Source organism: Aethalodelphis obliquidens, unplaced genomic scaffold (assembly GCF_003676395.1).
Source record: "Aethalodelphis obliquidens isolate GAN/ISIS:26980383/991018 unplaced genomic scaffold, ASM367639v1 scaffold24, whole genome shotgun sequence".
In the NCBI taxonomy this organism is placed as follows: domain Eukaryota; kingdom Metazoa; phylum Chordata; class Mammalia; order Artiodactyla; family Delphinidae; genus Aethalodelphis; species Aethalodelphis obliquidens.
Genome location: NW_020837968.1, coordinates 23,732,018 through 23,747,940, shown reverse-complemented (window position 1 = coordinate 23,747,940; position 15,923 = coordinate 23,732,018). Strand labels below are relative to the sequence as shown.

Below are 15,923 nucleotides of genomic sequence, written 5' to 3'. Positions count from 1 at the left end.
ATCCCTATGATTTCTTCTAAGAGTTTTATGGCTTTAGCTCTTATATTCAGGTCACTGATCCATTTTGAGTTAATTTTTATATATGTTGTAAGGTAGGGGTCCAAATTCATTCTTTTACATGTAGAAATCCAGTTGTCCTAGCTTTATCTGTTGGAAAGACCACTCTTTCCTCTACTGAATGGACTTGGCACCCTTCTCAAAAACCTACTGTAGCAGTTTCCTTGGGCTGCCATAAAAAAGTACCATAAATTGAGTGGCTTAAAACAGTCCAAGTTTATTCTCTCAAAGTTCTGGATTCATGAAGTCCAAAATCAAGGAGTTGGCAGGGCCATGTTTCCTCCAAAACTTCCAGGGAAGAATCCTTCCTTGCCTCTTCCAGTTTCTGGTAGCCCCAGGTTTCCTTAGCTTCTGGTAGCATAACTCTTAATCTCTGCTTCTATCTTTACATGGCTGTCTTCTCTCTGTGTCTGTCTTCTCCTCATCATGTGACACCAAGTTATATTTGCTTAAGGTCCACCCTAATGACTTCATTTAACTTGATCACATCCTCAAAGACCCTATTTCCTAATAAGATCACATTCACAAGTATGGGATATTAGGACTTTGATACATCTTTGGGGGTGGGGGACACAATTCAAACCGTAACAGCCATAGATATATGGGTTTCCTTCTGAACTCTTCATTCTGTTCCATTTGTCTGTATGTCTACCCTTATTCCAGTATTGTCAGCTTTGTAATAAATTTTGAAGCTGAGAAGTGTGAGTTGTGCAACTTTATTCTTCTTTTTCAAGATTGTTTTGCCATTTTTAAATTTTGCCAAACTTTGCCAAACTCTTCAAAAACAGAAAATCTTTAATCAATCTTCATTATGGGTCACATTTTCCTGCTTCTTTACAGGCCTGATAATTTTTTATTGGTTAACAAACACTGGGAATTTTACCTTTGTATTTCTGTATTCCTATAAATATTCTTGAACTTTGGTCTGGGACACAGCTAAGTTACTTAAAAACAGTGTGACCCTTTTGAGTATTGTTTTTAAGATTGAGATAAGAGTAGAACTCAGACTAGGGTTAATTATTTCCCCACTTCTAAGGGGTAGAGACCAATTCCCTGTGAATTGTGAGGTTTTCCAGTCTGGCTGTTAGCAACAGGCACCATTCCTGACCCTGTTAGTGCCGGATACTGTTAACTCTAATTTGAGTGGGATTTTTTTCCCCTGCCCTTGGGTAGTTTCTTCACAGATGTGTGCTGATCAGTACTCAACTGCATACTCAAGGGTAATCCTCCACAGAGTTCTTTCTCTATGTAGCTCTTTCCTCTCCGATGGTGTGTCCTGTGAATTGGAACCCATCTTGGTCTCCTTGGACTTTCAGCTTCCTCCCTCCACCTCACAAATTGTCAGACAACTTACATTTGTTACACATAATCCAGGACACAGACACCTTACCAGTCATGTCTCTTAATCTTATCTCCATGTAAGAAAAGATTTATTCTGCAAGTTCCTAAACAGCCATTCCCACATTTCCTAGGACACTGCTCTGCTAGTTGACACAAATGCCACACAGAAAGTACCTCTTCCACTCTAATGAATGAGTTCCCCCCAGTTTGAACTTAAGATATGTTTCAGTTACAAGGGGCATCCAAACAGAATCATTACTGCCTTCTCAGTTGCTAGTCTCACTACTCCATCTCACTGAGGAGCCCAGAAAAATCTCTGTACTATTCTATTTCTCTCATTGAATTTCTTTAAATAAGGTTTCTTTATACATGTAACTCATATACTCATATAGCTAATATAGTGGCTTTACTTTTACTGTCTCAAAACTATAAAATAAGTTCTTTAATTTTAAAGTAAAAACGTATGTAAACATATGCAGATCTGACTTTTCTGGGGACAATGTAGGGTTTCTCAGTCTCAGCACTATTGATATTTTTGGCCAAATAATTCTTTGTTGGGTGTGTTTGGTGCGTGTGGTACAGGGGGTATGAAGAAGTATGTTATATACTGTAGGATGTTTGCAACCCCCCCTGGTCTCTTGACCTTTGCCTACTGAATGTCAGTAGCAACCACCTCCAACCCTCTACCATGCACAACAATCAAAATGGGGACTTCCCTGGTTGTCCAGTGGGTAAGACTATGCGCTCCCAATGCAGGGGGTCCAGGTTCAATCCCTGGTCAGGGAACTAGATCCCAGTGCAACTAAAGATCCTGCAACTAAGAAGTCTGCATGCTGCAACTAAAGATCCTGCATGAGGCAACGAAGATCCCATATGCCGCAACTAAGACCTGGGGCAGCCTAAATAAATAAATAAATGACTAAATAAATAAATAAATATATTAAAAAAAAATCAACTGTCTCTTAAAAAAAAAAAAAAATCAAAATGTCTCCAATACTGCCAAATATCTTTTGGGGGAATTGGGGGGAGGCAGGATCACCCCAGTTGAGAAACTCTGGGCTAACAGAACAAATCTCTCTATTCTAAGTACTTGTTTATACAGTTTTTTACCAACAAAAGAGGGGAGGGCAAGGGGATAAGATTCTATTCTAGATTGCCAGGACCTATTAAAGTAACTAAATCTCAAAAACCAAGGGATCCATTTTTCTAATTACTTTGCTCAAAAACATCTTAAAAGGGCTTCCCTGGTGGCGCAGGGGTCAAGAATCCGCCTGCCAACGCAGGGGACAGGGGTTCGAGCCCTGGTCCGGGAAGATCCCAAATGCCGCGGAGCAACTAAGCCTGTGTGCCACAACTACTGAGCCTGCGCTCTAGAGCCTGCGGGCCACAACTACTGAAGCCCCTGCGCCTAGAGCCTGTGCTCCGCAACAAGAGAAGCTACCGGAATGAGAAGCCCATGCACTGCAACGAAGAGCAGCCCCCGCTCACCTCAACTAGAGAAAGCCCACGTGCAGCAACGAAGACCCAACACAGCCAAAAATAAATAAAATAAATAAATAAAATAAAAAATAAATTAATTTTTAAAAAATCGTCAAAGTATGTTTTAAAAGTAACTCCTTTATACATAATTCAGTAAATGCCAACAATCTGTATGCTCAAACTACTGGAAGATATCATAATGAAAACCTCGAAAAGAAAAAGAGAGATTAATTCCAGTATCAATTAAGTATCCATAATTAAAATTCAGTTTTACTTCATTCTATGCTAATTTTATGAATTACTTACAAGTCTTATTTTAAAAGTGTATAATGTGAAACTTCTTACTTCTTAAAAACAAACTTCTCTACTCAAAGCTCTCATTTTTCAAAATATAATCTCCAAGACTTAGAACTTAGTTTTAAATGATACAAGGGGAGAAAATTTATTAAACTAGTAACTAGAGCTTAAAGAGGGAGAGCTGGAAAGTTCAAATGTTAAGTAGAGTTGCCCTCCAAAGGAGTAGAAAAATATTTCATGTCAGTTCCAGGTTTTGAGTAGACACATACAGAAGGCAGATGCAATTACCTGCAACATGAGCTCACAGTCATCTCTTCCAACAAAAATCATTTCTCGTGGCAGCCTGTGGCGAGTGCCTCCACTGCTCACCAAAAACCAGGATGTTAAGCTCATTTTCTGCTTAGCTTCTAAGTCTTTGGCAAAGCTACGTCATCCTGCAGAGAGAGATTCAGAAAAACATACATTTAGATATTTTCAACTTTAGCATCTATTCACCAAACCCTATAACTAGGCCTTGGAATAGAACTGCATTCAACATTTACCCCTGACTACATAAATAAGACAGGCCACGGGTCCCAGGAAACAACATATCTACCAAATTTTCAGCAGTAAAGTAAGTCCATGGACTCCATTAAGAGTTCACTTTGCAAAGATTACAGCCCCAGATCTTATTACATCTCAAGTACAGCCATAAACTATATAACCTTTGCCCTATGACTTTGCAATTCCTCCAATTAAAGGTGGGAGTAAAACTTCCCACTCCATAAATCTGGGCTCTGCCTCATGACTTGTTTTGGCCAATGGAATGGTGTTAATAGCTGTGATGCAAGTGGAAGCTAAAATGTGCTTGGGCAATTGGGTTTGACCTCTTGTACCTCTGCCATTACCATAGAAAGAACACGCCCTAGCTAGCCCATTACTTCAAGAAGAATGAGACACATGTAGAACAGATGTGTATCTAACACAGAACTTGAAGCAGGCCCTCAGTATATCATTCAACCCTTAGCTGAAAAATAGAATTAGTGTTGTTTTAAGCCATTGAGAAATGTGTAGTGATTTGCTTCATCACTGACTATAATGCACAAAAGGTGAGTATAATTTACTGAAATATAGTATCTTTTTAAAAGTACAGATGGGGCTTCCCTGGTGGCGCAGTGGTTGAGAATCCGCCTGGCGATGCGGGGGACGCGGGTTCGTGCCCCGGTCCGGGGGTACCCCACGTGCCGTGAAGCGGCTGGGCCCGTGAGCCATGGCCGCTGAGCCTGCGCGTCCGGAGTCTGTGCTCCGCAACGGGAGAGGCCACAGCAGTGAGAGGCCCGCGTACCAAAAAAAAAAAAAGAGTTCACTTAAAAAGGAATACATTAGGCAATTAAGTAGGTAGTCAACTAATAACATTTGTCATATCTCTATAGCTTATAAAGGTCTACAATTTGACATAGCTTATAAAGGTCTACAATTCTCAAGTAAATGATCACATTAGTATCATGTTAACCTCAGTAAACACTAGCAATGTTATACAAATAAGTGTCTCAATTATAAATGTTTTGAGAAATACACTCAATTCAATGAATATATTTGATATCTGATTAAGAGCTAACAATGGACACCAAAGAAATTGCTTCTTTGTCTACCAAGTGTAGACCACTTAATGCACTTTCAAAAACATGCAATTTCAATTTCTCTGTCCTAACATGTACGGTACTTTTTTTTTTTAAATGAATGGTGTTTTTTTTTTAATTTATTTATTTTATTTTTGGCTGCACTGGGTCTCCACTGCTGCACTCGGGCTTTTCTCTAGTTGAGGGAAGCGGGGGGCTACCCCTTGCTGCGGTGCACGGGCTTTTCACTGAGGTGGCTTCTCTTGCTCCGGAGCACGGGTCCTAGGCGTGCGGGCTCTAGAGCGCAGGCTCAGCAGTTGTGGCGCACGGACCCAGCCGCTCTGCCGCATGTGGGATCCTCCCAGACCAGGGCTCGAACCCATGTCCACTGCATTGGCAGGCGGATTCCTAACCACTGCGCCACCAGGGAAGCCCTATACTGTACTTTCTAAATATGTTTCTTCTAGAGCAGCAGCTCCTAAACTTTTTGTCCTTAAGACTCTTACACTTTTTTTTTAAAAAAGGACCCTAAAGAACATTTTGTTTACATGGGTTAGATATATTAATATTTACCATATTAGAAATAAAAACTGAGAAACTGGTATGTATTAATTCATTTAAAATGATCAATAAATCAATTTTACAGAAAAAATGGCTAATATTTTAATGAAGATTTACTATATTTCTGAAACAAATAATTAGTGAGAAGAATAGCACTATTTTACATTTTTAAAAATCTCTTTAAGCTATGGCTTAACAGAAGATTTTCATATCTGCTCTGAATTCAATCTGTTGCCATATACTGTTTAACTTAAAATATTTAAAAGCCTAGCTTCATACTTATTCCCAGATAAGTAGTGGGAAATGGAAAATTTATTTTAATAGTCTTTCCAAATAACTGAAGATAGTTTTCTCTGATACTACATCAAAACTTCACAGGTGGTAATTTCCTGAAAGTTATTTATAATATGGAATCTGAAACTTTCCATACATTTTAACATGAAAATCCATCTTCTGCTCTGAAGAGATTTTATAACACTGTGCATTGGTCATTTGAAAAACACTGGTTCCCTGAGTTACACAGATCTTCTAAGTGATGACACATTTCATTATACTATTTTAAAATATCACATTCATTTATATCATCACCCATCTCATCTGAAAAGTCTTTAATTACTGGGCAGCTGTTAAGCAGCAGAATCAAGCTCCTAAAATTCTAATTTTCTCTTAGAAAAATTTGCCTAAACTTTACTGGTAAAAAAATACTGTCAATTCTTTTCCTTGAAGTGACACGTTTATACTGTCTGTTAAATACTCAGGTCTACAAAACCATAATTTGTCTGTCAGTCATCGTTTCAAGTAAAAATGATGTTCTATGAAACAACTGGCTAGTTCAGCTCACAACTCAAACAATGACACAAGTGCATTTTCTTGCAACAACCGTGGCACTTTCGTATACAGCGTTAAGTGCTTTATGTGTATTTCCATTTAGTCTTACAAAACATTAAAAAGATGTAATTCAAAGGTCAAGACTTAATAAACAATCATTTTTAACACTTCATCAAGGACATTCTTAAGTGAAACTGGCTGTTTTTCTTACCTGCAAGTGCATGCCAGTGAAGAATATTATTACTATTAGCATAGTACGGTGCCAATGCCTTGACTAAGCAGCTTTAGCCACCACTGTTTTTCCATATTATTAGTTCAAAGGTCTATACAATAAAAAAGCCAATAATGTTTTGATAGTATTATGAAAATAGTTTTGACCTCGTGACCCTTGAAACAGTTTCAAGGATTCCCAGAGGCCTGTTGACTGGGCTCTAAGAATTACTACTATCTTAGAGGACGTGACTATGTCATTAAGAGCATAAACTTAAGAGTCAGACAGATTGGTGGAGAAGTCTGACTCCTGGTTCCACCACTTATTTCCACACGACCTTGGGCAAGTTACTTATTACCCCATGTCCCTTAGTTTCCTCTTGTGTAAAATGGGAATAAGGATAGTATCTACTCAACAGTTTTTTTCTTATTGATCAAAAGAATACTACTTGTAAATATTTTTCCCATGAAATTCCCATATACATTCTTATATGATTTAATTAGAAGCTATACTACAAAACAGTGAAACAAAACATTCTGCAATAAGAAACACATCTATATATTAAAAGAGAAACCTTTAAAATGTAGAATTTCATGTTAAGGTAAAAACCCCATATATTATGAACTTATCTACACATACATGAAACAATTGGTTTCACCAAAATAAGCAAATAATTTTCTGTAAAGTTAGAGCAATTAAGTCTTACTCCCTTCTCAATTTACTGAATTGATATGGTTAATTTATCTGGATTCTTAAATCTTCCATTCACCTAATTTCTTGATGCAAATGTTGTTGTTAGTCTTCCATCCATCTACTTTCTGTCAAAATGCTTTTTAGCATTTTATATGTATGTCCTGGCCAAATAAACAGAGAATCAAAAAAATTTTACCAGAAGAAAAAACCTTCTATCTAAATATGGTATATAATTTGCATACTGCCTTTCCAAGGAAAGACAATTTTAAAACATGACATTAATAAGTAAGTCAACAGTTTTAAACTCATTTAAGGGAACTGAAGAAAAAAACTTTTCAGCATTTGTATGGACAATGTCCATAAGACATGTTAAAGGAAATCAAATTAACCTAAATACAGCAAACGAAACACCAGAGCCAACCAGGGGCAACAAGAACAGTTTCCAGACATTTTTAAAATCACAACGTAGTATGTAAGCATGATTCATATGCTACAAAAATATTTTAATTATTTAGACAATAGCAAGCATAATTATATACCAATATGTAATATATAACTCCACAATATAAACATACAGTAATTAACTATATAAAATAAAATTAAAATAATGGCTTTTTACATATTTTATTTTGACTTTCAATGACACTTAAAAGGTAACAAATATACACATTTTCTAAGAAACAAAAATGAAAAGCATAATCCTCAAGATGAAGGGTATTTATTTACTGGGGTGGGGCAGTGACCGTGAGTCATCTTCTAGTTTTTCTACAATGGGAGGGAATGAGATATGATATAAACCCACTGTCTCTCAGTTCTCACATGGGACTCTTCCCTTATCTAAGACAGCTTTCTCACTGGTCCCTTAGTTGCAATGCTCTTTTCCTACTCACTGAGTTGATACTGACATTTGCATATGGGTAAAACTGAAAACTGAGCTTCCTCAGTGGCCAAGGCAGAAGTTTCAGCTCAGCTTCCTCTAAAGGGCAGGAAAAGGGGCCTTTGGGTTTGCCGATTGGATAGAATATGCCCAAGGTCTTGACTTGGGCACTTCAGATATCCTATCTGTAAAAATGAAAAGAAAAACAAAATAACCTCCAAAAATAAGAAGAGAGCACATCAAGATAAAATGAGATATAGATATGCTATCTTGTAGTATCCAGCATATTGGGAGGCACTCAATTTATGCTCATTGCCTTTTCTCCCTCTCCTCCTAATCTTTTCTGCCAAATAATACAATAATGTCATAATATGAGACTCAAAATACATCAACCAAACAATACATATACGTTGAATATCTTCTATGTCAATGTTCTAAAATTATTCACTTAAAGAAATAGATTAGGGTAAAAATTATGGCAATATAATATGCCTTATACCTTACTCATAAAATTAAAAATACTATAACCTTTATTTCATACATATTTCAATTCTGAAAAGTACATTTAATGGATCACTGATTAAAATTCCTGTAACACTTTCTCAAAGCACAAATAGTTTTCAGGTCATACTGGGGATCTAAAGACTGAAGAGTATGGAAGACCTTGACCTTTGCAAAGATTACAGTCCCAGATCTTATTACATCTCAAGTACAGCCATAAACTATAACCTTTGCCCTATGACTTTGCAATTCCTCCAATTAAAGGTGGGAGTAAAACTTCCTACTCCATAAATCTGGGCTCTGCCTCATGACTTGTTTTGGCCAATGGAATGGTGTTAATAGCTGTGATGCAAGTGGAAGCTAAAATGTGCTTGGGCAATTGGGTTTGACCTCTTGTACCTCTGCCATTACCATAGAAAGAACACGCCCTAGCTAGCCCATTACTTCAAGAAGAATGAGACACATGTAGAACAGATGTGTATCTAACACAGAACTTGAAGCAGGCCCTCAGTATATCATTCAACCCTTAGCTGAAAAATAGAATTAGTGTTGTTTTAAGCCATTGAGAGATGTGCAGTGATTTGCTTCGTCACTGACTATAATGCACAAAAGGTGAGTATAATTTACTGAAATATAGTATCTTTTTAAAAGTACAGATAGGGCTTCCCTGGTGGCGCAGCGGTTGAGAATCCGCCTGCCGATGCAGGGGACGCGGGTTCCTGCCCCGGCCTGGGGGTATCCCACGTGCCGTGAAGCGGCTGGGCCCGTGAGCCATGGCCGCTGAGCCTGCGCGTCCGGAGCCTGCGCTCCATGGCGGGAGAGGCCACAGCAGTGAGAGGCACACGTACCAAAAAAAAAAAAAAAAAAAAGTACACTGATAAGTCCAATATACCCACTTGAGTATTTTCAGAAATACACAATTGAAATTTTGTTGAAATTGTTCCCCTTTTTCCAGTTTCTTCATCTCAGAATGGTAACATTTATTTGTATAATTAAACCTAAGGCTGTTATGTATTACAGAACTACAAATTGTAGATGAAGGAAGCTTATATTAACAAAAAGTCCAACAAGGAGAGAATCCAGCTATAGAAGAAGATGCAAGCTCACTTTTTCTTTGGGAAAAAGGTCAACATCTATAGTTTACTTTTTCACCATCTGGAACAGTTCAGTTTACCCACAGGAGAATCCTCCAATCTCCTCCCAAAGTGGGCAAAAGCACACTGATGATGCTGTGGAAGCCAAGTCAAGAAGAAATAACTGGGGGGAACCTCACCATTCCATGTGAAGAGTTTCTATGTATTTATCTCCTTGGTTAAGCATAGCACCTTATCCCACCCTTGAATGAGCTTGAGGGTCACATGTTTAGAGTCTCTCTGATTTAGTATCTTCAGATAATAAACCTCTAATCTTCTGTGGGACTAGGGGTTTGGGCAATGGAGCCTACTAGTTCTTTATATGAACTTCAACTGATTTTCTTGGTTTCAGTCCACCCTGTCTTCCAAGATAACTGGTATCTCACATTCCCAAGCCTTTCCAAGATTCTATGAGAATTCCTTTTTTTCTTTATTTCTTCCTCCCACAGCTCCCCCTCTTCCAAAACTTTCTCAACTTCTCTTCCCAAGTAGCCTCCTCTCATTCTCTTTGTATTAGTGAGACTGGGAAGGAACAGAGAAAACTCCAGGGGCCCTATTCAGTATACTTCTGGAAAACTGCTTCTTTTATCATATGATTTTGAAATAAAATAACATTAAAATAAACTAGCTATTCAAAATATAATAAAATATCTCAATGATCATATATTATCCCCATTTTCTTTAGTGTCATAATCGTTTCCTTTTCTTTTTTCCAGATTGACTCAAGAACGTTAGCTACTCTTAAAAGAAGTGAATTCTCAATGATAATGTCTGCTCTCCATACCTGTAGTTTGGTTACTTCATTCTAATTGCATTGATTTCAAACTTCAGGTTATATACTATTAAAATTACAAACACCAGATATGATTCAACAGAAGCTAAAGAAAAGGGGCAAAAGTCTCCATAGTCATGCTAATCTAACTCTGGATATGCCTCCAAACAATCCCTGGACAAATGAGCATTGTATAGTTCATCAAACAACATATGATACGCTAATGTTTCCATACTCTCAGATGAAATGGCTAAAAGGATATTCTTGGTAACTTTATGAATTTGGAAAGAAGCTACGATAAGGAAAACTAATGGATCAGTTCAAACACTTATGTATTTCAAGGTACTTCCTCATAAAACCTTTGTATTAAATTCTCCTAGTAAAATGAAGAAAAAGGCAAGCTGGATAAAACAAAAGGATCCTGTCTATGAGAGAGTCTGTATATGTAAGGACACAAAGAGGTTGAAAGTAAAAGGATAAAACAAGAAATTCCATGCAAACCGGAATCAAAAGAATGAGGTGGCTATGTTAATGTCAAATAAAATAGATTTAAATTCAAAAGAGCTTACAAAAGACAAAGATCATTATATATTGATAAAAGGTTCAACACAGCAAGAAGATATAAAAACTGCAAACATATACACACCTAACAGAACATCAAAATATATGAAGCAAAAATGGACAAAATTAAAAAGATGAGTAGACAGTAGAACAGTAACAGTGAAGACTTCAATGCCCCATTTTCAACTATGAAAAACAACCAGACAGAAGATCAATAAAGAAAGAGAAGACTTGATAACACTATGGACCAATCTGACCTAACAGATACATACAAAACACTCCACTCAACTATAGCAGAATCACATTCTTTTCAAGTGCACAAAGAATATTCTCCATAATAGACCATAATGTTAGGCCTAAAACAAGACTTAATGAAAAGATGGAAATATTACAAAACAACTTTTCTAATCACAATCTAATGAAATTAGAAATCAATAACAGCAGGAAAGCTGGAAAATTCTCAATATGTAAAAACTAAACAACACACTCTTTAACAATGAGTGGGTAAAAGAAGCAATCATAAGAAAATTAAAAAATAAATTGAAACAAATGAAAAGAACAATACAGAATAACAAAACTTGTAAGATGTGCTCAAAAGCAGTCCTAATAGAGAAATTTCCAGCTGTAACTACTATAAAAAAAAAAAGCAAAAAAAGATCTCAAATCAATAATCTAAACGCACATCTTAAGGAAACCAAACCCAAAAGTAACTGAAGCAAGAAAATAATAAAGATTACTGTTTCTAGTTGTGGCCTTTCTTTTTTGCTTAAAGAAGTCACTTTAACGTTCTTGTAAAGTTTGTTTGGTGGTGCTGAACTCCTTTAGTTTTTGCTTGTTTGTAAAATTTTGATCTATCAAATCTGAATGAGAACCTTGACAGGTAGAGTTTTCGGGTTTGTAGACTTTTCTCTTTCATCACTTTACATATATTGTGTCACTTCCTTCTGACCTGCAGAGTTTCTGCTAAAAAATCAGCTCAGTTCCTTATGTGTAACTGTTGCTTATCCCTTGCTGCTTTTTTTTTTTTTCAGTACGTGGGCCTCTCCCTGCTGTGGCCTCTCCCATTGCAAAGCACAGGCTCTGGACGCGCAGGCTCAGCGGCCATGGCTCACGGGCCTAGCCACTCCGTGGCATGTGGGATCTTCCCGGACCGGGGCATTAACCTGTGTCCCCTGCATCGGCAGGTGGACTCTCAACCACTGTACCAGCAGGGAAGCCCCCCTTGCTGCTTTTAATAACCTCTTTTTATCTTTAATTTTTGCCATTTTAATTACAATGTATCTTGGTGTGGTGCCCTTTGGGTTGATCCTATTTCAGACTCTACATCCTGGACCTAGATGTCTGTTTCCTTTCCTAGGTTAGGGAAGTTTTCAGCTGTTATATCTTCAAATATGTTCTCTGCCCCTTTCTCTCTCTCTTCTCCTTCTAGGACCCCTATAGTGTTAATGTTTTTACACCTGACTTTGTGCCAGTGGTCTCTTAATCCATCCTCATTTTAAATTTAAACATTTTTCTGTTGAGCTTGGGTGATTGCCACTACTCTGTCTCCCAGTTTGCTGACTGTTCCTCTGTATCATCTAACCTACTGCTGATTCCTTCTAACATATTTTAAAATTTCAGTTACATATTCTTCAGCTCTGTTTGCTCTTTACATTTTCTAACTTTTTGCTTAACACCCCACTTACATCAATGAACAGATCATCCAGACAGCAAATCAATAAGGAAACATTAACCTGAAATGATACATTAAAATGGACTTAATAGATATATATAGAACATTCCATCCAAAAGCAGCAGGATACATTCTTTTCAAGTGCATATGGAATATTCTCCAGGATAGGTGACATGCTAGGCCACAAAATAAGTCTCAGTAAATTTAAGAAAACTGAAGTCATATCAAACATCTTTTCCACCAAAATGCTACGAGACTAGGAATCAACTATAAGAAAAAAACTACCCAAACCACAAACAGATGGAGGCTTAACAATATGTTACTAAACAACTAATAGGTCACTGAAGAAATCAAAGAAACCCCAAAATACCTGTAGACAAATGAAAATGAATACACAATGATCCAAAATCTATGGGATGTAGCCAAAGCAGTTCAAAGATGGAAGTTTATAGTGATACAAGCTTACCTCAGGAAACAAGAAAAATCTCAAACAACCTAACATTACACCTAAAGGAACTACCAAAAGAAAAGCAATCAAAACCCAAAGTTAGATGAAGGAAAGAAATCATAAAGCTCAGAGCAGAAATAAATGAAAAAGGGACTAAAAAACAATAAAAAAGATCAACAAAACTAAAACCTAGTTCTTTGAAAAGATAAACAAAATTGATAAACCTTTAGCCAGACTCATCAAGAAAAAAGAGGGCCCAAATCAGAAGTGAAAAAGAAGTTACAACCAATGCCACAGAAACTCAAAGGATCATAAAAGTTACTGTGAACAATATTATGTCAAAACAGACAACCTAGAAGAAATGGACAAATTCCCAGAAATGTACAATTTTCCCAATACTGAACTGGGAAGAAACAGAAAAGACTGACAGACCAATTACTAGATAAAATTGAATCAGTAATTTAAGAAAAAAAAAACAACCTCCAAACAAAAGTTCAGGACCATATGGCTTCACAGGTGAATTCTAACAAACATTTAGAATTAATGAAAAGAGTTAATACCCTCAAACTATTCCAAACACTAAAGAGGAAGGAACTCTTCCAAACCCATTTTATGAGGCCAGCATCACCCTGATAGCAAAACAAGACAAAGACACAACCAAAAAAAAAAAAAAAAAAAAAAAAATCACAGGCCAATATCACTGGTGAACCCAGATGCAAAAATCCTAAACAAAATATTAGCAAACCAAATCCAACAATACGTTATAAAGATTATACACTGTGATCAAATGGGATTTAACCCAGGGATGCAAGGACTTTTCAGTATCTGCAAATCAATCAATGTGATACCACACTAACATACTGAAGAATAAAAACCACATTATCGGGCTTCCCTGGTGGCGCAGTGGTTGAGAGTCCACCTGCCGATCCAGGGGACACGGGTTCGTGCCCTGGTCTGGGAAGATCCCACATGCCACAGAACAGCTAGGCCCGTGAGCCATGGCTGCTGAGCCTGCACGTCCGGAGCCTGTGCTCCACAATGGGAGAGGCCACAACAGTGAGAGGCCCGCGTACCGCAAAAAACAAAAAAAACCACATGATCATCTCAATAAATGCAAAAAACGCCTTTGACAAAATTCAACATTCATTTATGATAAAAACTCTCCAGAAAATGTGTTGGGGGGAAACATACCTCAACATGATAAAGGCCATATATGACAAGCCCACAGCTAACATCATACTCAGCGGTGAAAAGCAGAAAGCATTTCCTTTAAGATCAGGAACAACACAAGGATTCCCACTCTTACCACTTTTATTTAACATAGTTTTGGAAGTCCTAGCAACAACCATCAGGGAAGAAAAAGAAACATGAGGAATCCAAGTCAGAAAGGAAGAAGTAAAACTGTCACTGTTTGCAGACAATGTGATATTACACATAGAAAATCCTAAAGATGTCAACAGAAAACTACTAAAGCTCATTAATGAATCTGGTAAACTTGCAGGATACAAAATTAATATACAGAAATCTGCTGCATTTCTATATATTAATGATGAACTATCAAAAAGAAAAATTAAGAAAACAATCTGATTTCCCATTGTATCAAAAAGAATAAAATACCTAGGAATAAATCTAAGGAGGTAAAAGACCTGTAACCAGAAAACTGTAAACACTGAAGAAAGAAACTGAAAATGATACAAATGAAAAGATATACCATGTTCATGGATTTTTAAGAATTTATATTGTTAAAATGTCCATAATGCCAAAAGCAAATAACTAGAATAATTCTAAAATTTGTGTGGAAACACAAAAGACCCTGAATAGCCAAAAGTAATATTGAGACAGAAGAACAAAGCTGGCAGTATCACACTCCCTCATTTCAAACCATACTATAAGGCTATAGTAATCAAAACAGTATGGCACTGGCCTAAAAAAAGACACATAGATCAATGGAATAGAATAGAGAGCCCAGAAATAAACCCATGCTTATATGGTCAATTAATCCATGACAAAACAGGAAAGAATGTACAGTGGAGAAAAGACAGCCTCTTCAATAAATGGTGTTGATAAACCTGGACATCTACATGCAAAGGAGTTAAACTGGACTACTGTCTCACATCATATACAAAAATAAACTCAAAATGGATTAAAGACTTAAATGTAAGACCTGAAACCATGAAACTCCTAGAAGAAAACACAGGTAGTACACTCTTTGACATTGGTCTTAGCAATATTTTTTTGGATATATGTCCTCAAGCAAGGGAAACAAACAAAAAAATAAACAAGTGTGACTACATCAAACTAAAACATTGTTGTACTGTGAAGAAAACTATCAACAAAATGAAAAGGCATCCTACTGAATGGAAGAAGATATGTGCAAACTATGTACCTGATAAAAGGTTAATATCCAAATGATATATCTGATAAAGGGTAAATATACAAAGATCTCATGCAACTCAACATCAACAGGAACATGAAAAGATGCTGAACTCTGCTAATCAACAGAGAAATGTAAAGTGAAACCACAATGAGATATCACCTCATACCTGTCAAAATGGCTACCATCAAAAAGACCAGAAATAACAAATGTTGGCAAAGATGTCAAGAAAACAGAACCCCTGTACACTGTTGGTGGGAATATCAATTGGTACAGCTACTTTGTAAAACAGTATGGAGGTTCCTCAAAAAACTCAAAATAAAACTACCATAGGATCCAGCAACCCCACTGCTGGGTGTGTATCAGAAGAAAACAAAAACACTAATTCAAAAAGACATATTGAATATATACCCCAATGTTCATAGCAGCATTATTTACAATACTCAAAATATGGAAGCAACCTATGTGTCCATCCATCAAAAGATGAAAGAATAAAGAAGACGTGAATATATATTTATAT

The 15,923-nt window shown here is 36.8% G+C and overlaps 1 protein-coding gene across 13 annotated transcripts in view; it reads right to left on the bottom strand.

The window, feature by feature from the left end:
- Positions 1-15,923, bottom strand: part of CEP170 (centrosomal protein 170) — a 147,111-nt gene that overhangs the window by 105,988 nt on the left and 25,200 nt on the right. For 12 of the 13 annotated variants that reach the window (XM_027122428.1, XM_027122431.1, XM_027122432.1 and 9 more), the window contains one exon: positions 3,463-3,608. In XM_027122428.1, the coding sequence (XP_026978229.1) occupies positions 3,463-3,567 (105 nt within the window). In that variant the 5' untranslated portion in view covers positions 3,568-3,608. Of the gene's footprint in view, positions 1-3,462; positions 3,609-7,141; positions 7,227-15,923 lie in introns of all 13 variants that reach the window. The other variant, XM_027122430.1, reaches the window with a different exon arrangement.